This window comes from Chiloscyllium punctatum, chromosome 33 (assembly GCF_047496795.1).
Source record: "Chiloscyllium punctatum isolate Juve2018m chromosome 33, sChiPun1.3, whole genome shotgun sequence".
In the NCBI taxonomy this organism is placed as follows: domain Eukaryota; kingdom Metazoa; phylum Chordata; class Chondrichthyes; order Orectolobiformes; family Hemiscylliidae; genus Chiloscyllium; species Chiloscyllium punctatum.
This window is the reverse complement of record NC_092771.1, coordinates 27,778,829-27,803,295: the sequence shown is the minus strand read 5'-3', so window position 1 is coordinate 27,803,295 and position 24,467 is coordinate 27,778,829. Positions and strand designations below refer to the sequence as shown.

The 24,467-nt window shown below is 43.9% G+C and overlaps 1 protein-coding gene across 10 annotated transcripts in view; it reads right to left on the bottom strand.

The window, feature by feature from the left end:
• Nucleotides 1-24,467, bottom strand: part of znf609b (zinc finger protein 609b) — a 229,662-nt gene that overhangs the window by 31,110 nt on the left and 174,085 nt on the right. For 5 of the 10 annotated variants that reach the window (XM_072553229.1, XM_072553227.1, XM_072553226.1 and 2 more), the window contains 3 exons: nt 21,416-23,876; nt 4,485-4,628; nt 392-773 (listed from right to left, as the gene is read on the bottom strand). In XM_072553229.1, the coding sequence (XP_072409330.1) occupies nt 392-773; nt 4,485-4,628; nt 21,416-23,876 (2,987 nt within the window). The remainder of the gene's footprint in view (nt 1-391; nt 774-4,484; nt 4,629-21,415; nt 23,877-24,467) is intronic. The other 5 variants (XM_072553232.1, XM_072553231.1, XM_072553230.1 and 2 more) reach the window with 2 other exon arrangements.

Genomic DNA, 24,467 nt, shown 5'->3' with positions numbered 1-24,467 from the left:
CCAGGATTGTAAAGTGAAAGACAGATTGTCATAAAATCCCATTCGTTTCTAAATGTCCCTTAGGGAATGAAATCTGTTGTATTTAGGTGAACTGAGCTACATGTTATTCCAAATCAATAGCAATGGGGTTGAAAATTAATGGTCCTCTGAAACAGCCTGGCATGCTACTCAATTCCAGGACCATCAGGAATGGACAATAAATACTGGCCTAGCCAGAGACATCCACATCCCATGTACAAACAAATTAATTTATGACCTGTGCTTCTGGTTTGCTACTGTTTTAGCAAGTATTGATACTACAAGTCAATTGTTGCTGGATTTTAATAATCAGCTGCTGGCTTGGTAATTCACCCAGAATTCTTTGCAGCAAGAAAGAAAGCCATGCTTTTACCTGGATAGTTCTGCATCATCATTGGCGTCACTCCTCGAAATCCTGGGTGTGGGGTTTCATATGGTTTCCCATATGGATAACCATGGACGTATGGCATGTAAGATGGGTGCTGAACCATGGAGGAGGACACAGGAATGTGAAGTCCTGATCTGGGATCTTTCCCAACAGATCGGCACTCTTCCAGAGAGGTCGAACGGGATTCCAAGCACATGCTGTCTTTGCTTTCCTCTTTTACTGCTATCTCTTTGCTTCTTAGTCGCGAGGAGCTTTCTTCTTTGAATTTCCGGTCCCGCTCCGCTTCCTTCCACCGCTCCTCTTCTGCCTTTTGTTGCTCCGAGTACTTACTTGGATAGACGTAAGACCACAGCCTGCTTTCAGATTCCTGAAAAACACAACACTCGGTGATTTCATTCAGTCCCAATGAAACTAACAAGTGCAATCAGGTGGAAGTGCCAAGACCCTGCTGGACTCGGTCAATCGTATGAAACAAACAGCTATGGAATGGCAGGTGCTTCTTATTGGCATCTGTAGAGATGAAAAGTTGCTCAGCTTCCCCAAAAAGCCAATGTGCAACTTCACAGAATCCCAGACTATATGACAAAGCTTTGTTAGCAGAACATGCTGCTGCTTAAGGGTTTGATATAAGTATGTATCTGAACACCCAATGTTTTGAGATGGTGACAGCAAAGTGAGGCAGTTTGGCTTTTCTTTAACGCAGCCAACAGAAGCCTCCCTAATTAGGAAAACAATGACCGGGGCAAGTGAGTAATTTGTTGATACTGACCGCATTGATACACAGCACATTCATTCCTACAATCCTCCACAAAGTCAGTTCCCTCTCTCAATCATCTCTCACACAGTAAAACACGCAGCTGGAGCTGGGAAAGAGCGCAGTTCCTTTGACTGTTCTACCAAATGCCTCCTGTAATTCCGATAGTAGCCTGCACTGAGAAAAGGTGCAAGCTGGCTTGACTGCTGTTAGAAACTACCATTTGATCCTGTGAAGCACTGTCCACTCTTTATCAGGCCAGTTAAGCAGCAAGGAGACAGTGTAATTCAGAAAGCAGGTCTGCACAATGAGACAAAGTCCCATTAGAAGAGAAGATACAGGTCCCAAAAATGGGCAGATTCTGATCACGGCTGTATTCCCACAAAATATGATTTTGTTGAAGAAACAATAGGAATTGATCCCGATAGAAGGGGAAAATATGAAGGGGTGTACAGGGAGTCTTGGGAGAGATGGAGTTTCTACAAACTGCTTTCACCTTCCCACTATGACCAGGAACCAGTTTTGGATGGCAGGTAGCAATCAGACACCCCAGCTGTACATGCAGTGGAATTGGTGACTCCTGAACCACTTGACCTCTATGAACCTCAAGCAGAGACAGTGGGCGAGGGTACTGTTGAACAAAAATCTTTTATAAGGGCTAAGGACTCAGCCAGGGTACTTCTCGTTGAGAGCGCCTTGCCTTCCTCCACCAGCCAGTCCCAACATTAACTGTTGCAGCATACTGGAAACTGTGGAGACATTTACCATTCAAATGACTCTTATGGGGAGGAGCTCCACTGTTGGAAATAAGATCAGGTTCAATATAGGAACATAGCTTTTCTGTACCATTTCACGAAGGCTGTGGACAGTGTACACTTTCTCCTTGAAAGTAGCACTTTGGGAAAATAACGTTTGCATTTTGCTCTGTGGGATAGCTACTTCACATTTCTAAGGAGAATGGCTGCTCGCCTCTGTTCCTGCACTTTATCCACAACTTAAGTGCGATTAAATACACCTAAGAGAGTGTCGAATAATAAATATGTTGGTGAGGCAGTGAATGTAGTTGCAAAAAGTCAGACAGCCCTTCAAAACAGTACACTGTCCAGAAAAATATCTCAAGTGGACCTATTCACAGCTGGTTAAGGAAGGTGTCCCTGAGCATAGAAAACTCCACCCTGAAATGTCCTGTGACACAAACTTCCTGCAGCATCCCCAAGATAAGGGGAGCTGAAAGGCAGCTGGGCGGGTTGTTCCAGATTTCTTAATATCTGAGTATAGTTCAATTTTATTTCTACTTTCAGGGTCTGTGCAATATTACTGATGTTAGATATCAGTGTCTAATGAACTGCAATTCTGTCAGAAGCTGCCTGTTAGCAGAAAACTTAAACCTAATGCTCACTTCCAAACAGGCTTTTTGGTTGAAGGGCAATGAGAGCTTTTCTTGTTACATGTCCCTTCTGCTCTTTAATGCAGCCCTTTGTAATTTTAATGAACACCTCTACAAGCTGGTAGCCAAAGCAATGGAGCAATGTTTGCGCTGCTAGTCTCTTTCCTCCATCCCATTCCTGAAGGAATTAACTAATCTTCAGAATAAGGCACTAACTCTGCATGGAGATAAGCCCCAGCCATTCCTTACTGCACTCAATGCTCCGCATTTCTGCTTTTCATTGGAAGCAGAATCCCAGCTACTTCCCTTGACCTGAGTTAGGATATTATTAATCCTGACTATCCCCTGTACCACCACCCTGGCTGAAATCCACATTGGCTGACAGAACTCAGTTTGGTCTGGTTTAGTGAGGGAATGCTTACTAACATTCAAGGAAAATCTCAATATCGTTAAAGAGAGCATGTAATATGGTCAAATGATAGCTTTATTACCTAACTCATGCATATTAGATTAGATTACTTACAGTGTGGAAACAGGCCCTTCGGCCCAACAAGTCCACACTGATCCGCAACCCACCCACACCCCTACATTTACCCCTAACCTAACACTACGGGCAATTTAGCACGGCCAATTCACCTGACCTGCATATCTTTGGACTGTGGGAGGAAACCGGAGCACCTGGAGGAAACCCACGCAGACACGGGGAGAATGTGCAAACTCCACACAGACAATTGCCTGAGGCGGGAATTGAACCTAGGTCTCTGGCGCTGTGAGGCAGCGGTGCTGACCACTGCTGCCTCAGGGTTTTTAAAATTAGTACATAGTTAAATTAAAAGCACGATTTTTAACACTAAATATGAAGCTCAACTTCAACACCGCGTGACATCTCATAACATTTATCACAGTTTATATGCAAATACTTATTTAAGAAAGGATTAAATTTACAGCAGGACCATTGCATAATTGTTGGAATTGAATATTAAATATAACCCTGCTCTTCGTTGAGTTGTATACTAGGGTGAAACACAGATTATTTTTGGGAATAGTGTTGCTCCATTAATCACCATCGTCCCATGTGCAAAATCTCAACCCCTGTACCAGGACAGAACAGGCTTTGGAAGATGCTGAAAGTGGTTATTTGAGTCTGACCAACTGAAAAGCATGGTGGTGAAATTAAGTCAAAGTTGCATGTGAAGCCTGACAGTATGCAGGAGGCAGATTTAATCCAGACCCTCAAAAGAAAATTGAATAATTATTGGAAGGGAAAATAATTTGCAAGGGAATTGAACGGAGATAGTTGTGTTTACAAGCATGGACACAATGGGTGAAAAAGCCTCCTCCTTAACTGTTTGACAATTCTAACGTACCTGTATTGACATAAAAGTCACCACTTTGCATTCTCTTTCAAAGGCATTCTCAATATGGCTTTGGTTAAGGTAAAGACACACTCAACGGGCTATCGTAAAATGTAAACCTGATAGATCAATCTAACAGAATGAATTTCATCTTGCACCACTCTCCAGTTTGTATGCTGCATACTTAGATAAATGCATCTCTTTCCCTATTTCGAGGTGTCCTCCTTACAGCTCTCCAGTGAGTTTCCATTGTCCCAGTGCATTCCATTCACTGCTCTCCAACTGTGCAATTTTAGATGAACACAATGCCGAAATCTAATTCAATTCTGGGTAGATTGTTAGTGGCTGATCTAAGTGCAGCATTGCGATTTCTAAACATTCTATATCACAGTAAAGACATGAATAAAGTGAAAATTCATCATGTAGAATCCCTGATGCATCAAAAAATCAAATGCTGACACATACATACAGTTCTAAGGGTATAATGAACAGAGTGCTTTCCACCACAGACAGGATTATAACTCACAAACACAGAATATGCTTTAGGATTTGCCAAATGGGCTACTGGGAGCGGCCTCTCACCTCTCTCCAGGAATGAATTAGCTGGCATCTCGAAAATCCCTTTAGTGATGAAGAATTAAAGTCACTGCCATGTCTCGGCACAAGATGCAATGAACTGCAGTACTGAGTAAATGAGCTAGGATCAGGTTCTATCTCTGTAATCTGCTATAAATACAAAAACAGATAGATTACACGCCACCGTGTAGCAGTCAGGAGTCTGCAAACCAAGGTTTGCTATATACAATATGGGCGTTCTTTTTTTAAAGAAGCATGGGATTATACAGAGGACTTTTCCCTTTAAGGCTACAATCACATCACATTTTCTATCTGTGCTTTATTTAAAGCTTCCTACTTAGTGGACCTTGAAGGACTTTCTATAAATCCGCTTACACGGTAACACAAACTCACAAAAATGAGTTATCCACCGAGTCCACCAGGTGGGAAACAGACGCTGTATGTGAGCAAGTCGGAGGGACAGCAAGGTAGTAAAACGCACAGCAGATACCCCAAGACAAATCTGTAAGGAAAATGCTGCTAATGGTGATCACTGTCAAGTTAGTTTGAGGATAACATCCATCCTCAAAGTCTGAAATGGCATTGGCTGCTTTCTCCTCCTCCTACCTCCAATCCTACCATCAAATTGGGAAAAATTGTCAATCCAATGTAAAGCATTTGAAAGAATCTCAATCGTTGCCATGTCTCGGTATTAGATTGCATCTGAACATGGCTCAGTGGTTCTGCCTCACTTCTGACAGGAGATTTTAGGTTCAAGTACATGACAGAGACTTGAACCCGTATTTTAGGTTGCCTCTCAGGGCTGTACTGAGGAGACATGAAACCCAAGGCCCGGCCCATCCGCTCAGATCGAAGGAAAAGATCCCACATCCACTATCAAAGAAGACCACCCTATCCTCCTGGACGATATTTATTTTCAACGACTATCCCTAGAATATTGGCTCAATATCACATGGCTATTTGAAGGACATTATACATACACTGCAGACTACAGTATTTCCTATGTGATCACACTTCCAAAGTACATGACTACTGTGAAGCACTTTGGGATTATCATCGTAGGTCAGGTTCTGACTGCTAACATTCTCTCTCCATGATTTGGATACTTTTTAACATTAATTTGTGGGTGTGGACATTGCTGGCTGGCCAGCAGTTATTGCCTGACCAAAGTTGCCCTTGAGAAGGTGGGGGTGAGCTACCTTTTTGAATCGTTGCAGTCCACCTGCTGTGAGTTGACCCACATACCCTTAGGGAGGGAATTCCAAGCTTCTGACCCAGTAACACTGAAGGAACAGTGATATATTTCAGAGTCAGGATGGTAAGAGCCTTGAAGGTGGTGGCACTCCCATACATTTGTTATCATTAGCCTCCTAGATAGAAGTGGGTTTGGAAGGTGCTGTCTGAGGTCTTGGGTGAACTTCTGTAGTGCATCTAGGAGATAGTACACTGCTGCTGAGTGTTGGTGGTGGAGGGAGTGGATATTTGTGGATTTAGTGCCAGTCAAGTGGGCTGCTTTGTCCTCAATACTGTCAAGCTTCTTGAATGCTGTTGGAGCTGCACCCATCCAGGCAAGTGGGGAGTATTCCATCACACTCCTGACCTATGCCTTATAGGTGATGGAGAGGCTTTGGGGAGTCAATAGGTGAGTTACTTGCCGCAATATTCCCGGCCTCTGACCTGCTCTTATAGTCAGTGTGTTTGTGTGACAAGTTCAGTTGAGTTTCTGTTTGATGGTAACCCCAGGATGTTGGTAGTGGGGGATTCAATGATGGTGATATCACTGAATGTCATGGGGCAATGGTTAAATTGTCTCTTATTGGGTGGGGTTCATAACGTGGCATATGTGTGGCACCAATGTTACTTGCCACTTGTCAGCCCAAGCCTGGATACTGTCCAGATCTTGTCACATTTGAACATGGACCGCTTCAGTATCTGAGGAATTGCAAATGGCGCTGAGCATTGTGCAATCATCGGTGAATACCCTCACCTTATGTTGGAGAGAGGATCATTAATGAAGCAGCTAAAGATAGTTGGGCCTAAGACAGTACTGAGGAACTCCCGCAGAGATGGGGCAACAACTGGCTGGGTTGGATTTGTCCTGCTTTTCGCATATGGGACAAAGCTGGGTAATTTTCCACATTGTCGGGTGAATGCCAGTGTTGTGACTGTACTGGACTCCCCAGCTAGGGGAGCAGCAGGTTCTGGAGCACAAGACTTCAGTCCTATTGCTGGAATGTTGTCAAGGTCCATAGCTTTGCAGTATCCAGTGTCTCCAATCATTTCTTCATATCTCGTGGTGTGAATCGAATTGGCTGAGACTGATACCTGTAACATTGGGGACCACTGGAGGAGGCCGAGATGGATCATCCACTCGGCACTTCTGGCTGAAGATTGCTGTGCGTGCTTCAGCCTCATCTTTTGCACTGATGTGCTGGGCTCTTCCACATTAGGATGGGGATGTTTGTGGAGCCTCCTACTCCAGTGCATTGTTCAACTGTACTACCATTAATGACGCGGTGTGGCAGGACTGCAGAGGTTAGATCTGATCTGTTGGTTGTGGGATCATTTGCTGCTTGGCATGCAAGCACTTAAGCAGGTTGACATCTCATTTTCAGGCATGCCTAATGCTACTGCTGGCACACCTCCCTGCACTGTCCATTGAACCAGGCTTGATGGTAATGGGCGAGCGGCGGATATATTGGGCTATGAGGTCACAGAGTGTACAATCCTTCCGCTAATGATAGCCCATAACACCTTATGGATGCCTGGTCTTGAGTTGCTAGATCTGTTCTTCCCCATTTAGCACGGTGATAGCGCCACCCAACACAATGGAGGTTGGGACTGTGTGGTGGTCACTCTTATGGATGCTTTCATGGACAGATGTATCTGCAGCCAGGATGAGGTCAAGTATGTTTTCCGTCTTGTTGGTTCCCTCACCATTTACCCTTTAGAACCAGACGAGTTCCATCAGTAGTAGTGCTGCTGAACCACTCCTAGCGGTGGATAAAACCATAATTGGAGTTGTGTACAGACCTCCTAACAGTGGTCAGGAGCAGGCACGCAACATGTACCAGGAAATAGAGAAGGCATGTCAGAAAGGCAAGGTCACGGTGATCATGGGAGACTTCAATATGCAGGTGGACTGGGTAAATAATGTTGCCAGTGGATCCAAAGAAAGGGAATTCATGGAATGCTTACAGGATGGCTTTTTGGAACAGCTTGTCATGGAGCCCACAATGGAGCAGGCTATTCTGGACCTAGTGCTTTGCAATGAAGCAGACTTTATAAAAGATCTTAAAGTAAGGGAACCCTTAGGAAGTAGCGATCATAATATGGTAGAGTTCAGTCTGCAGTTTGAAAGAGAGAAGGCAAAATCGGATGGAATAGTGTTACAGTTAAATAAAGGTAATTATGAAGGCATGAGAGAGGAACTGACAAAAATAGACTGGAAGCAGAGGCTAGCGGGGAAGACAGTAGAGCAAAAATGGCAGGAGTTTGTGGGTATAATTGAGGACACTGTACAGAGGTTCATCCCCAAGAAAAGAAAGATTATCCAGGGAGGAATTAGACAGCCATGGCTGACAAAGGAAGTCAGGAAATGTATTAAAGAAAAAGAGAGATCCCATAAAGTGGTCAAGAGCAGTGGGAAATCAGAAGATTGGAAAGGCTACAAAAACAAACAGAGGATAACAAAGAGAGTAATAAGAAAGGAGAGGATCAAATATGAAGGTAGGCTAGCCAGTAATATTAGAAACGATAGTAAAAGTTTCTTTCAATACATAAGAAACAAACGACAGACAAAAGTAGACATTGGGCCACTTCAAACTGATGCTTGAAGCCTAGTGATGGGAGATAAGGAAATAGCAGGAGAACTTAACAAGTACTTTGCGTCAGTTTTCACAGTGGAAGACAGGAGTAATATCCCAACAATTAAAGGGAGTCAGGAGGCTGAGTTGAGTATGGTTGTCATTACAAAAGAGATAGTGCTAGAAAAGCTAAAAAGTCTTAAAATTGATAAATCTCCTGGCCCCGATGGGATACATCCTATAGTTCTGAGAGAGGTGGCTGAGGAAATAGCGGAGGCATTGGTTGAGATCTTTCAAGAGTCACTGGAGTCACGGAAAGTCCCGGATGATTGGAAGATTGTGGTTGTAACCCCATTGTTCAAGAAAGGATCAAGACAAAAGATGGAAAATTATAGGCCAATTAGCCTAACCTCGATTGTTGGTAAAATTCTAGAATCCATCATTAAGGATGAGGTTTCTAAATTCTTAGAAGAGCAGAGTCTGATTAGAACAAGTCAACATGGATTTACTAAGGGGAGGTCATGCCTGACAAACCTGTTGGTATTCTTTGAAGAGGTGACAAGTAGGTTAGACCAGGGAAACCCAGTGGATGTGGTCTATCTCGACTTCCAAAAGGCCTTTGATAAGGTGCCACACGGGAGGCTGCTGAGCAAGGTGAGGGCCCATGGTGTTCGAGGTGAGCTACTGGGATGGATTGAGGATTGGCTGTCTGACAGAAGGCAGAGAGTTGGGATAAAAGGTTCTTTTTCAGAATGGCAGCCGGTGACGAGCGGTGTCCCGCAGGGTTCAGTGTTGGGGCCACAGCTGTTCACATTATATATTAACGATCTGGATGAAGGGACTGGGGGCATTCTAGCGAAGTTTGCAGATGATACGAAGATAGGTGGACAGGCAGGTAGTACTGAGGAAGTGGGGAGGCTGCAGAAGGATCTAGACAGTTTGGGAGTGTGGTCCAGGAAATGGCTGATGGAATTCAACGTGAACAAATGCAAGGTCTTGCACTTTGGCAAAAAGAATAAAAGCACAGACTACTTTCTAAACGGTGAGAAAATTCGTAAAGCCAAAGTACAAAGGGATCTGGGAGTGCTAGTCGAGGATTCTCTAAAGGTCAACATGCAGGGTGAGTCTGTGATTAAGAAAGCGAATGCGATGTTGTCACTTATCTCAAGAGGGTTGGAATATAAAAACACCATTGTGCTACTGAGACTTTATAAAGCTCTGGTTAGGCCCCATTTGGAGTACTGTATCCAGTTTTAGTCCCCACACCTCAGGAAGGACATACTGGCACTGGAACGTGTCCAGTGGAGATTCACACGGATGATCCCTGGAATGGTAGGCCTAACATATGAGGAACGGCTGAGGATCTTGGGATTGTATTCATTGGAGTTTAGAAGATTAAGGGGAGACTTAATAGAGACGTACAAGATAATACATGGCTTGGAAAGGGTGGATGCTAGGAAATTGTTTCCGTTAGGTGAGGAGGCTAGGACCCGTGGACACAGCCTTAGAATTAGAGGGGGTCAAATGCGGAGACATTTCTTCACCCAGAGAGTGGTGGGCCTGTGGAATTCATTGCCGCAGAGTGCAGTGGAGGCCGGGACGCTAAATGTCTTCAAGGCAGTGTTTGATAGATTCTTGTTGTCTCGGGGAATTAAGGGCTATGGGGAGAATGCAGGTAAGTGGAGTTGAAGTGCCCAGCAGCCATGATCGAATGGCGGAGTGGATTCGATGGGCCGAATGGCCTTACTTCCACTCCTATGTCTTATGGTCTTATGGATATTGAAATCCTCTGCCCAGAGTAGATTTTACCACCTCCAGTGCTTCCTCCAAGTGTTGTTCAACATTGAGGAGAACTGATTCATCAGCCGAGAGAGGGCAATATGCAGTAACCAGGTGGTTTCCTTTTCAGGTGCCTAGCTCGATGCCAATGATCCATCTGGTTTCATTTCTTTAGAAACTTTGTAGTGACTGGTACACTGAATGGCTTGCCAGGCCATTTCAGAGGGCAACTGACAGTCAATCACATTGCTGTGAGTCTGCAGTCAGATGTAGGCCAGACTCGGTGAAGATGGCAGATTTCCTTTCCTGAAGGACATTAGTGAACCAGACGGGTTTATCCAACAATGGCTTCATGGTCATCAGTAGATTCTTAATTCCAGAGTTTTTTTTTAAATTCAAATTCCACCATCCGCCATGGTGGGATTCGAACCCGGGTGTGCAGAACAGTGTCTAGTGATAACAACACTAGGCCATTGCCTCCCTGCAAGATTTCCAAATTTGCTGATGAACTGACCTGGGTGGAAACGTAAGTTGTGAGCAGGATGTCAGGAAGTTTCAGGAGGTCTTGGACAGACTAATTGAATGAGTTAGAACATGGCAGATAGAACCTAATGGAAGGAAGTATGAAATTATTCACCTTGCAAAAGAATACAAAGGTACAATGTTTACTAAATGATAAGGGGCTTAGAAGTGCCTGTGTCCAAAGGGATTTGGATATCCTTGTTCAAATAAAAGTTAGCTTGTAAGTTCAGCAATCAATTAGAAAGGTAAATTATGTTGGCCTTCATTGTAAAGAGATTTGACTGACAAGTAATGATTTCTTGCTGCAGTTGTAGAGTTCTTGGGTGAGACCTATTCTTGGGTACTTGTGTATAGTTTTGGCCTCCTTATCTCCTTACCATGGAGGGAGCTCTTGGTACGTGTCTTGATATTAAGTCCAGGTTCACCTTTAAACATTTATCTTTTACCTCTATTACTATATCGGTCATTTTTTGGTTGGTTTTAAAAGTTTCTGAATTTTCTAGCTCATTAATCTTTGTCACATATATGTTTTTTTTCTTTCAATTTGATGCTATCCTTAACTTACGTAGTTAAAAATGGTTGGCTTATCCCATTCCTAGAATCCTTTCTCCTCACTGGGATATATCTTTGTGGTGAGTCATGAACTCCTTTCTTATATGTCTGCCATTGCTCCTAATCCTTCCTTCTTGCTAAACCCCTTTCCCAGTCCACTCCAGTTGGCTCTGTCCTCAATCCTTTGTAATTATCCTTATTTAAGGTTAGCACAGTTGTTTCCAACTCAATTTTCTCCCTTTCAAACCGAAAGCTAAATTCTACCTTGTTATGATCACTATTTCCTGGGGAATCTTCTGGTCCGACATAACTTATTAAACCTGCCTCATCAAATATTACCAGCTCCAAAATAGTTTGATACCTGGTTGGATCCACAACTTCTTATTCTGGGCAACTATTCTAAATAACATTCTATGAGTTCTTCTTCATGGCTACTTCTACCAATCTGATTTTCCCAATCTACAGGAAGATTCTTAAAATTGTAGCATTGTATATCACAGGGAATTGCAATTCTGTATGTGGAAGGGAACTTTGAGTGAGGCCACAGGTGCAATCCATTGTGAACTCAGTGATGTAAGATCATCCAACAGATCAGCCAACCAAGACTGGAGCATGCAGTTGGCAGGAAAACACAGATTAAACAACATTTAAAAGGTTAGCGGGAAGTCACGTTTCAGACCTCATAAAGAAATGACTAACCTATTCTTCTGAATTTACTCATGTGGCTTAATTGTAAGATCCACCTGATTAGAAAGGGCTTCAGCCAACTCTCCCAAGAGTACTGGAAGTTGTGCTTTAAATGGTAATGGACAAGGTGCTCTCTTATAAAAAATATAAATAATGTTCTCTTCACATCCCTGGAACAAACACATGTTGAGGTTGAGGGGAGAGTTATTTTCCAAGTGCATGCTCTAGCAGAGAACACTGGCTGTCTAACTAATTATGGGGCCATCTGAGTTAAGCTGATGTCATAGACACCTCAAACTGTAATTATGGATAGTAATCAGAGATTTTCTTGTGTTAAAAACTCTGGGATCCGTACTGCCACCTAACAGACACCTTCTAAATACTTGGAAGTGCATGGTAAAATAGGGCAAAATCAGCATGGTTTCATCAAGGGAGGTCATGCTGGACAAATCTGTTAGAATTCTTTGAGGAGTTAATAAGTAGGTTAGACCAAGGAGAGCCAATGGATGTTGTCTACCTGGACTTCCAGAAGGCCTTTGATAAAGTGCCGCACAGGAGATTGCTGAGCAAGATAAGGACCCATGGTGTTGGAGGCCAGCTACTAGCGTGGATAGAAGCTTGGCTGTCTCACAGATAGCAAAGAGTGGGTATAAAAGGGACCTTCTCAGGATGGCAGCCGGAGACAAGTGGTGTTTCACAAGGGTCGGTGTTGGGACCACAACTTTTCACTATAAACATGAACGATCTGGAGGAAGGAACTGAGGGCGTTCTGGCTAGTTTTGCAGGTAACACCAAGATAGGTAGAGGGGCAGGTAATACTGAGCAGAAAGATTTAAACAGGTTGGGAGAGTAGGCAAAGAAATGGCGGGTGAAATACAATGTGTGGAAGTGTAAGGATATGCACTTTAGTAGGAAGAGAATAGAAGCATGGATTGTTTTCTAAATGGGGAGAAAATTCAGAAGTCTGAAGTGCAAAAGAACTTGGGAGTCCTAGTTCATGATTCTCTTAAGGTAAACTTGCAGATTGAGTTGGTAGTTTGGAAGGCCAATGTAATGTTGTCATTCATCTCAAGAGGACTAGAATATAAAAGCAGGGATGTTCTTCTCGGGCTTTATAAATGTGTTCTGACCAGAGCCTTAGAGTATTGTGAGCAATTTTGGGCCCCATACCGCAGGAAAGATGTATTGGCCAGAGAAGGTTCACGAGACTGATCCCAGGAATGAAAGGCTTAACATATGAGGAATGTTTGAGGACTCCGCGACTATATTCAATGGAGTTTCGAAGGATAAGTGGTGGGGGGGGGGGGATTTGATTGAAACTTACAGAGTACTGAATGGCCTGGACAGAGTGGATGTTGGGAAGCTACTTCTGTTGGCAGGGGAGATTAGGATGCAGGGAGCACATCCTTAGAGTAAGGGGAAGACCTTTTAGAATAGAGTGAAGAAGAAACTCCTTCAGCCAGAGAGTGCGGAATCTTTGGAATTCATTGCCACAGAAGGCTGTGGAGGTCAGAGTACTGAGTATATTTAAAACAGGGATTTAAATGCCAAGGAGATAAAAGGTTACAGGGAGAAAGCAGGAAAATGGGGTTGAAAAACCTTATCAGCCATAACTGAATGGAGGAGCAGACTCAATGGGATGAATGGCCTAATTTCTGCTCCCATGTCTTATGGTCTTACAGACATTACCCTCCAGATGGAGGGTCAAATCAGTGATCTTTCTGTTGTAGCAGCAGTAAATTTAAAACTGTGTTGAAGGGAAACTCTAAGGTCCTCCCCTCTTAACACAGCCAGAAGGTGAACTGGCCCACTTTGTTTTATACAGAAACAAAATGGAGACAGACCATTGACTGAACCAGAGCCTCCCTTTTGCTCAGGTAAAAAGCCATCATTGTGGAGATGAAGACCGCCATCCCCTGCTGCCACCCTGGACAAACTTAACATTTTGGGATAAATACTTGACCCATGAGCTCTCAGAGTCATCCCTTCAAACTATTCTGATCTTAGGTCGGAGAGGTCTGAGGACAGGGCAAAGTAAATGCAATGCCACCCTCCTAGGACATGGCAATGGCTGTTTGGACATTGATCCCCGGTTCCATTTCACATGACAATGCACTTCTCACCTGACAAGCAAGCAAACACACATTAAAACAAACTGTTTTAAGTACTTGCTTGGAGAAGAGCTCCTGGGAGCTGCATCAATGCCGAAGCTGCTGCTGTCCAGGAAACTGTATTTCATAATTAACTTGACAACTCGCTCAGAACAGGTCAGCTTCTCTGTCACAGGAAATTAAAATTCTTACCAGATCTCTTAGTTGTTTGCCCCTCTGATCCTAAGCCAGACTTTCAGCCAATTAGCAATCGTTCTTGTTTTGAGCAGGTAGCAGTGTTATAATTGCCCACCAAAACATGTGCTTCCTCGGCCCAAGTTTGTCAGACAAAACAGATGCACTGCAGCTTCACTAAAGCATAAGTGAGACTCTGTCAATGCAAACAAACATGGGCAGGGACATGTATGGGACAGCCCACTATACTTTGCAGACAATGCATCCCTTCGTCAAATTTTATTGTTTGCAACAGATGTCTTCTATTGCCATCTAATGTCTTCTTGCAAGTTCAGTCTAACCTAAAAGATTAGATTACTTACAGTGTGGAAACAGGCCCTTTGGCCCAACAAGTCCACACTGCCCCGCCCAAGGGTAACCCACCCATACCCCTACATCTACATCGACCCTTTACCTAACACTACGGGCAATTTAGCATGGCCAATTCACCTGACCGGCACATCTTTGGACTGTGGGAGGAAACCCACGCAAACACGGGGAGAACGTGCAAACTCCACACAGTCAGTCGCCTGAGGCGGGAATTGAACCCGGGTCTCCGGCACTGTGAGGCAGCAGTGCTAACCACTGTGCCACCATGCTGCCCACTGGGACTTGTCACAGCAACTGTCTGAAAAAAATCAACAGTTCTAATACCACTTAAAATTAATATTGTTGTGAATTTCTCTTCCCCCCACAATAGAAGGATGACAAACTTTAAGCTGCTCCATATTGCAACATGTGAGGCAAAGAATGAGCAATATGTAGATTCATTTTTTTCAACAATATTCCTCGTATTTTATGTTAAAAACGATAGATGAGAAACTTTCCTTTGTGTTCCAAAGAGCAAATGTAACTCACCGTGTGTTCCCAATAAATTACTGCCCTCTCCCAAGAGTGATATTTGGTTATAGCTCGACAGAGGAGGTTTGATTGATGTGTGTAAAATAATGAGAGGTTTGGATAGATTGGACATGGAAAACTAGGAGAGGTCAATTACGAGGGAGAAGGTTTAGCAGGGATGTAAGGATGGGCGATAGTCTAGTGGCCTTATTGTTATTATCATTAATCCAGAATCTAAGGGAATGTTCGAGGGACAAAGGTTTGAATCCTGCCACAGCAGATGATGGAATTTGTATTCAATAAAAAGAGGCTATTAAAGAGAATTAAAGAGACGACCATGAATGCATTGTCAATTGTTGGAAAGACCCAATTGGTTCACTAATATCCTTGAGGGAAGGAAATTGCCATCCTTACTTGCTTTGACCTACATGTAACTCCAAACCCACAGCGATGTAGCTGACTATTAACAGGGTAATTAATAAGGGGCAATAATTGCTCCCTAGCAGCAACACCCATATCCCGAAAGTTTTCACCCCGCAGATGGTGGCTGTCTGGAGTTGACTGCCCAGTTTAGTGTTTCAGACAGAACCCCTCACTGAGAAGGAATCGGGATCGGACTCTGATGCTCAGGTGGGATTAGAAAGGTTGGTGCATTCATTCAGCTGGTGAATGGCTGCTTTCCACGCTGCAATGTTTCTAACGCTCTACAGATGCCAGTCAACATTCCTGTGACTGTCACGCCTCAGTAGCTAATTTTCATGCATTAGCCAGGATCGACATTGCTTCTAATTCTGTTTGCTTCTGCAAGGTGTGTGTGTGTGTGGCTCTGCAACTTCAAAGGAACATGGATGAGGACCATGAACATCACCAGGACATCCAGGCAAGCACCGCAGCATTAGTCCAGTGCAGTCCTCAGCAGTCCAGGCATCGACATATCATCAGCATTAGCCTGCAGTCACTGGGATCAGGAAAGGCTCCATGGTTAAGGATCACCCCTTTGCCACTATCGCAGAGTTAATTAAGCAATTAGCACCAACAATGTTTTAATTCCAAAAAACATTCATTATATTAGAAGTGTGCATTTTCTGTTCATATCTCCATGATTTTCATTTCCACTGGTGGGTGGAACTAGGGGGTTCAACTTCTAAATAAGGGAGAGCAGATTTCGGGCTGAACTGAGGGAGGTACTTCTTCACCCAAAGGGTTGTGAATCTGGGGAATTCCCCGCCCAGTGAAGCAGCTGAGACTATCTCACTGAATGTTTTTAAGGCAAAGAGACACAGTAAAGGAATTAAGGATTATGGTGAGCAGGTGGGTAAGTGGAATGAGTCCATGAAAAGATCAGCTGTCTCGAGAGGTCAGTCGGCCTACTCCTGCTCCTAGTTTTTATGTTTAACGCAGAAATTCAGTATAGAATGTTAACAACCTATGTAAAATGTTCAGCTATCAATTTCGATGAAGGAGACAAAGTGAAATTCTACCTTATGGCAATGTCATCTAACTTGCATTTAAAACGTATACAAAGCTCTCTCATTCAATTGTTAAAACAGATAGCAACAGGAGTGTGCCCTGAATATTTCAAACATGATTCCTAATGGAGAGACATCTAGGTGTTAGCTAAAGTAATAGTAGAATGGCACCATTCTCAATACAGAAATGGATAGATCAGTGGGCATTTCAAACGACACAAACCATCTATGTCATATACTTTCCTTGGAAACGGAGGGGGGAATGGGGAGGTGGAATCGTAGCTACAACACTGAAAATCTGAAGATGTTAAGCTTATGCTTAAAGTAGAGACAAAAAAAAACTGCAGATGCTGGAATCCAATGCAGTCAAGCCGGAGGCTATAAGAACACAGCAAGCCAGGCAGCGTCAGGAAGTGGAGAAGTCATTTCAGGCAGTAACCCTTCTTCAGGACTAGATGTGGGGGTAGAAGGGAGCTATAGGTAAACAAGGTGGTGTTTTACAGCAGTGGAGCAGGGACTGGGTGAGGTGTGGTGGAGGGCTGTCTGGATGACAGAGGGGGGAAAACTGCTGTTTGAAATAGGAGGACATCTGGAAGGGGAGTGTCTCCACATCAGAGCAGATGTGACGGAGATGGAGGAACTGGGAAAATGGGATGGAGTTTTTGCAGACTACAGGGTGGGAGTTGTAGTAGTTCAGGTAGCTATGGGAGTCTGTGATTTACAGTAAATGTTGGTGTGTAAATTGTCTCCAGAGATGGAAACAGAGAGGTCAAGAAAGGTGAGGGAGGTGTCTGAGATAGATCAAGTGAATTTGAGGGCAGTGTGGAAGTTGTTAGCAAAGTTGATGAACCGCTTCAGTTCAGCCTTGGTGCAGGATGCAACCACCTATGTAATGGCAGAAGAATTAGCGAACAGTACTAGTGTACAAACTGACAAGGGAATTGTTCAACAATAGTGGGTTATGATAGCCCTCCACTGCACCTCCTCCATTTCCCATTCCATTGCTCTGAACCACCACCCTCCTCCAAACATAATAAAGATAGGGTTACCCTTATCCTCACTTCCCACCTCACCAACCTCTGCATCCAACATATCATCCTCAATGTGGTCTTCTCTACATCAGTGAGAGCCAATGTGGTCCAGGTGACCATTTCACCAAGCATCTTCACCAGGCCCAACATGGCTAGCCTGACCTCCCAGTCACCACCCATTTCAATTCCCCCTCCCACTCCCACTCCAACATGTTCGTCATTGGCCTCCTCCACTGCCATGGTGAATCAGACTGCAAATTGGAGCAACAACACTTTATTGTCCACCTGGGAAGCCTACAAGCTGGAGGATTTCACTTTGAGTTCTCCAATTTCAAATAACCTTCCCACCCATCCCCCAACTCCGTTTCCAGTCCCGCCTCCTCCCTTCCATGCCACCTACCGACCCTTCCGTCCAGCTACCAAAAGGATTCATCCCTCACATCGATCAACCAGGTCGTACCCACCAGCTGTGTTCACCATCACTATCTTAACAATGTGTTACTCTCCCCACCCTACACCCTCCTTTATCTGTAGCTCCTCCTACACCCACCCCTGAAGAAGGATTGTACCCGAAACGTTGATTTCTCCACCAGATGTTGCTGGGCTTGCAATGTCTAAAGTATACCTCCATAATCTGAATTTATGCTGAGTCAGTTTTTAATTTTATTAAACCAGTGGCACTAAGTCTATTTAACTGAATGAAATATTTGAATTCTGAGTGAAAGAAATTCCATAGTTTCGAGCCAATGCTCATGCCCAAAAAAAAAGAACAGTCTTCAGCTGCACTTTATGCAGTTCTTCTGAGAACATTCTGGAATCAGTTTTGAAGTATTTCAATAATCTTCTTCACAGATAATGGAAATTTATTTTTCATATATTTGTTCAAAGTTTATGACATGGGGGAAGGATATTTGGTCGATGGTGACGAAGCCAGTTCCCTGCAAAAGCAATATAGTTAGCTCCAACTCTCTGACCTTTCCAATGTAGCCTTCAAATATTTTCGCTTCTGATATTTATCCAATTCCCTGGCCTATTCCCTGACTGCTTTGCCTTTTCCCTTAATGTAGCCAGTGACTCGTGTTCTGTATAACAAACATTGGCTATCACAACCAAGTTCAAAGGGATCCATGTCTGCCAACTTTAATTGATTTTGACGCAGTCTAGCTCAAGGACAATGAGGTTGTTAGACCCTCAATCACTGCCAGGGTGGAATCACCTGACACAAAAAGCAACAGTAATACTTTGTGAAATCTTAATAATTTCAAGGACTTCAGCCTTGATTTACCAACTGGAGTTATTTGAGGGGGAAAGAGATTTTAAAAAAGAAATTACTCTAGATGACTCAACTTTTGCAAGTCCTACTCGAAATTCAGTTTTATGGCATTCACAGTATGCAACGGAACACAGAATATAATTTGAGAGGACTACCTTTTCAAATAAATTGAAAAATTATCACCCCAAATTGCAAAAGAGTGGACCTAAGTTTTAAAACCAGGGTTATACAGCACCCAGGGTGACATTAACTAACCAGATCTAAAATACTAGCTCTGATGGTTCTTCTCCCCAAACTTTAAGAGGACTAACTTAACTTTAATTTCATTAGAACGAAAGCAAAATACGGAAGATGCTGGAATTTGGATAAATACAGTAAATGCTAGAAATACTCATACCTGCAACGTTTGTATTTCCCCAAAAAAACACTTTAGACCACAGTCCATGCAAACCACAATCAATCTCTAATTGTTTATACCTTTACTGCAACTTTAAGCTTGAATTTTACCAATCCATTTCTGCCCTGCCATAGTACTGAAAAGCTCATCAAAGTCACAAGTGACATTCTGCAGACTGTGTCAAGGTTAATCCTTTTTGAAGCACTTGCAGTCTCTGACACAGTTGACCACATTATTTCCCTCCAACAGCTCTCCAGCGGAGTGGGACTGCTTTCCCGTGGTCCCATTCTTCTCCATCCAGCTGCAGCCAAAGAATCACTCGCAATAGTTCCCCTTTTTTCTCCAACATCCACAACCTCTGGTGTCCACTAAGGATTGATCCATGCCACCTCACACCTCAGTTCCTGATCTAGATGCTGCCCTTTGGTCATATCATTGGTTTTACAACAAAACCTAGTTTTAATCTACCACCACTTTCTCAACTCCTCACTGCTGCAAAGTGATCAGTCTGCTCACCAGAGAGCCACTACTGGATGAGCAAAACTTTCCTCCAATAATGCATGGGATGTCCGAAGCCATGGGTTTCAGCTCCTTCCTAGCTACCGATTCCAACCATCTCCCTGGCGATAGTCAAAGATTAAGCCATGATGTTCACAACTTTGGTGTCATATTTGATCCTAAGATGCGTTTCTGACCTCACGTTCATACCAACGTGAATATTCACCATTTTCTCCTTTGCACCATTTCAACCCATTGCGACATCGCCCAATTGTCACTAACTTTCCTCAAGTCATCTGTTGCAAAAACCTCATTCACGTCTTTGTTGCCTCTACAGTGAACTATTCCAAAGCATTGTTTGCCGGTTCTCTCATTCGGTACCATGGCTTCGTGTCATATTTTGTTTACAATGCTCCCGTGAATTGGCTTTGGGAAATTTCATTATGTTAGTGGTGCGACAGAAATTAAATGTTGCAGTTTTTGTTGAGTCAAAAGATTGTGGGAGTAAACTTCACTCCATAATTTAACATTGCAGTGCATTGTTATGGAAATGCTATAGTGTCCACGGAAGCCAAACTTTGAACAATACATTAAAATGTGGCCTTGTGTGTTTATTTAGATGGACATAAAGGAAAGTCATAGTTCTTCTCTTAAAAAGAGAAGCTGTGTGTGTCCTGAGCAACTCTGTGATCATTACCAACAAAAAAGTAGATTATCTGATCATTTATCTTGTAAGTTTAATTTGGCACTTTGCTGTGCGCAAATCAGTTCAGGTTTGCTTTCAAGATAGCAACACATTTCAAAACATAATTTATTGGCCATCAAGAATTTTGGGCCATGTTGAGGATGTGATGGGCAATTCATTAATTCAAGTTCTTTCCTTATATTTGCATCAGTTTAGTTTGCATTTTAATTCAATGCTATTTGGAACAGAATTCACGAATGACTGGCCTTTAAATCAAGCCTGGCAATGCCATTGTGTTGCGGTCAGGTTAGGTGAAGAAATAGTTCATGATGACTTTTGAGCTGGAAGCAATGCAGCAAGTTAAATTCATAATTTCTTCAAAATGGACACGGAAGTAACGGTTCTTTTTTTAAAATGTTCAAAAAGGACTGCTAAGAGATCTGCAGATGACAGAAAGAGAAGATGATGTGTGTAACACAGTAAAACTGGACAGAATGTTGAAGAATGGTTACAGCACCAACTGGAATTGGACAATTGTAGTGTTGCTGCTTTGGTTTTTGTCAGAGCTGACCAGACCATTTGCTGGGATTTATTGAAGAGCAATTTGTGTGACTAAGGCTGTTGCAAACCTAGCTAAGGTTATTGTACAGGTGCATACCATTCTGGTGATGCCCACCTCCAAAAACCTTTGGAAGAATCCAGCTAGTAACGAATGTGATTGAGAGACGGAATCAATTGAGTGGAAATTTGAGATATTCTACGCATCAGAGATTATATTAGAGAAAGATGGAACTGCACTTGTCTGTGGGGAGTGATGCAGGTCTCTGTGGCTTTGTAAGATATATCTTTTTCATATTTAGACTTTAAAGTGAAATTTATCGACTTATGTATCATTTGACTATTAGTTCATGTTTAACTTGCATGGATTCCAATTCATTTTGATGTAAAAATAGCAGTGAAATTTTGTTGTTAATTCTTCATCTGGGGTGGAGGATAGGTGGGGCTAGGGTATTGATGGTGGCTGTTAGTGTAGAACAACCTGTAAGCTGTATGATTTCAGAATTTGATTCTTACCTGTCTGTACCATAGTGTTGGATCCATTCCTGAGTGTTTGCTGGACTCTAGACTGGGTTTGGTTTCACATAACTCCCTGCCAAGGTGGCTCCCCTCAGTCAATTTCATCTTTAGTCCCTCAGCTTGCTGAGACTGCACCTTGGAGACATCGTCTGCTTTTGCCATAATGGCATATTTCATGGAGTCCGTTGAGTCCTTAGGTTTGTTGGGCACCGGCTTTGCAAGGTCTGTCAGGCTCGGGGCTTTTGACAGTGTGGCTGAGGCAGAAGACTTCTGTTTCCATTCCTCCCTGTCTCGATCTTTAATGCTATGCTCTTGCTTCTTCTCGGTGTCATTGGTGTTGTGTTTCCCACGATTCTGCTCTTGCCTCTGCTTGTGTTGTTCCTCACAGAGTTTTTCATATTGCTGCCTGTATGCTGGATTTGTGCTCATTACATGACTGTGGTATCCCTGCTCACTGTACCCATACTGAGGCATATATGCATACTGGCCGTAATAGAGAGGCTGCATGTACATTTGGGGCCTTTGCTGGATCACTGAAGGATGGTGACTTGTAGTGCCCATGTCAATCTTTTTATCGTCTGCATTTTCAACTTTGACCCTCACCTCTGCACCCTCCTCCTCTACTTCCTTCTTGATTTTGACCGAATGACTGACTGCTCCTGAACCACTACTGGCACCCCCAGGGCTCGAGTGGGGGTAGTTTGGAGAGTAGTAGGCTTCATAACCTTGGTAGTAAGGAGAGTGAGTTTCCTTACTTAAAGGTGGCTGAGTTCTTGAAGAAGAGGATGAAGAAGAAGAGGAGGTCGACGATGAGGAGGAAAATAATGCTTTCTTGGCACTTTCCTTCGCCATTTGGTCTGGAGATGTTGTTTTGACTTTGGCACCTTCTCCCTTCCCCTCTCCATCTTCTCCTGCGTCCGAGATGTCAGAGTAAGCTGGGCTATTGGTCTTGACTGAAGAACTGTCGGCTCCATTCTGTGTCACCACGTGTAAGGGAGTGATGGGTGTTACCAAGCTGCTGCCTTCTAGCCTGCTGGCTGTGCCAATGGAGGGACTCGGGGCATTGTCGGTGAAGCTGTAGATTTTGTCCGCTTCGGCTTTGATACTTGCCAAGCGACTCTCATGTGACTCAGAAGAACCATTTAGGAGGCCCTCACCTTTGGGAGCAGCATCTGCGGAGGAATCCCGGAAGGGGCTTTTGCCATCCTCAGGCTTTCCTCCTTTCCCCAGTGGCTTGGGACTTGCTGCTTCCTTGGCATCCTTCTTCTTCTTTTCTTTTTTCTTCTTCTCTTTTAAGGGGGTGAGAGCTGGGTTGACTGTTGACGGCTCCCCCATGACAGTTGGCTTGGGTTGAATGGCTTTGAGTGGGGGGCTCTTGGACATCGCTTGGACCACAGTGGTGGCCAGGCTCTGAGCAGGCCCTGGGCCAGATGCAGTAAACCCAGTAGTGGGAAAGCTGTACATCTGCGCAGGCATGGCAGGGACAATGGGCCTGGCTGATTTGGTTTTGAGTGGAAGCTTCTCGGATTTCAAACTGCTGGACTTCTTGGCTTTATCCTTTTCCAAGACCGACTTCTTTTCGCTTGAATCGTCTCCGTCATTGCCTGTATCATCACTTGGGCTGGCCACTGGAGGCCCTTCTTCCGAACACTCAATATTATACATCCCACCAGGCTCAGTATCAGCCTCTGAAGAGACTTTCTTTTTACTAGAGCCCTTCCCAGCAATGAGCTTTGCAGCAGGGGAAGGACTATGAGCTTCCATGCTGCCTTCTCTCCTGCCTTTGGGTGTGACTGAGCGAGCAGGGGACATGGAGCCCTTTGCCTGGCAGAATGTGTGAGAGCTGGAAGAGCCATTGCAGCTGCTGGAATCCTGGCTCAGCGATGGGTGTTGGGTGCAGTCCTCACCATCGGAGTTCTTCTCCTCGCTGTCGATATCTCCTTCAAGTTTCCCGTCACTGTCTGTATGCGCATGGGCCTGGTGATAGCGGAGGCCATTAATGTGCTTGTATTTCTTGTTGCAGTTAGGGTGCGGACAATCAATGAGAACGGGTGACGGACAGTTATGCTCGGGCACAGGCGGCTCGCTTTTCATCCCTGTAACCGGAGTCGGGGTTGCAGTTCCGCGTGAGTTTGAACGCATCCTCTTCCCTCCTTTTGAGTCCTCAGAACTCGAGGTTACGTCCAAGTCTGGAGCAGGCTTGTTTTTCCTTTTGTTTCCAGCTGAAGGGCTGGCCTTGACGTCCTCGACTGTGTTTGTTGGGGTACGTCTGTCCGAGGAGTTCTGGCTGCCCCGACGCCCCTTGCTACTCGTGCATGCCCGGGTTTTGGTGACTACCTTGTTATCTGGCACAGTGGTGGCCTCAATCACTGGGGCATTTGTAGTAGGGCGGGTCCGCTTCCCCCTACCTCGATTGTTTCCTCTCATTTCAAGGTCACTCGTCGGTGATTCACAAAATCTAGAGAAGGCACATAACAATCAACGACCACAGTGAGCTAAACAAGAGAACACTGTAGGATTTCTCATTTAAAGAATGTTCACAACCAAGTTTAAGGGATAATGAAAGGGTCGGCACTAATAAAGAGCAGTTCTACTTATGAAACCCAATCACTACATAAGAAAGTGAGGATAATAAATTCATTCATCAATACATTCTAAGATATTAAGTACATTCAAAACACAGTGGAAAGGACAATGCTGAGTTAAAGAGTGAACGCAGATATAGCTTTTACTGCAGGAGGTTTTTCCTTTGGTAAGCTTTCTGAAAAAAAGAGTCAAGGTCTTCAGGCTGTTTCACAGAGTTAAATGGAAAAGGACGAAAATCAATTAAGGGTAGTTTGGTGGCTCAGTGATTAGCACTGCCGACTCACAGCGCCAGGGACCCAGGTTCAATTCTGGCCTCTGGTGACTGTCTGTGTGGAGTTTGCACATTCTCAGGGTGCTCTGGTTTCCTCCCACAGATGTGCAGGTTAGGGTGAACTGGCCACGCTAAATTGTCCATGGTGTTCGGGGATGTGTAGGTTAGGTGCATTATTCAGGGAAACTGCAC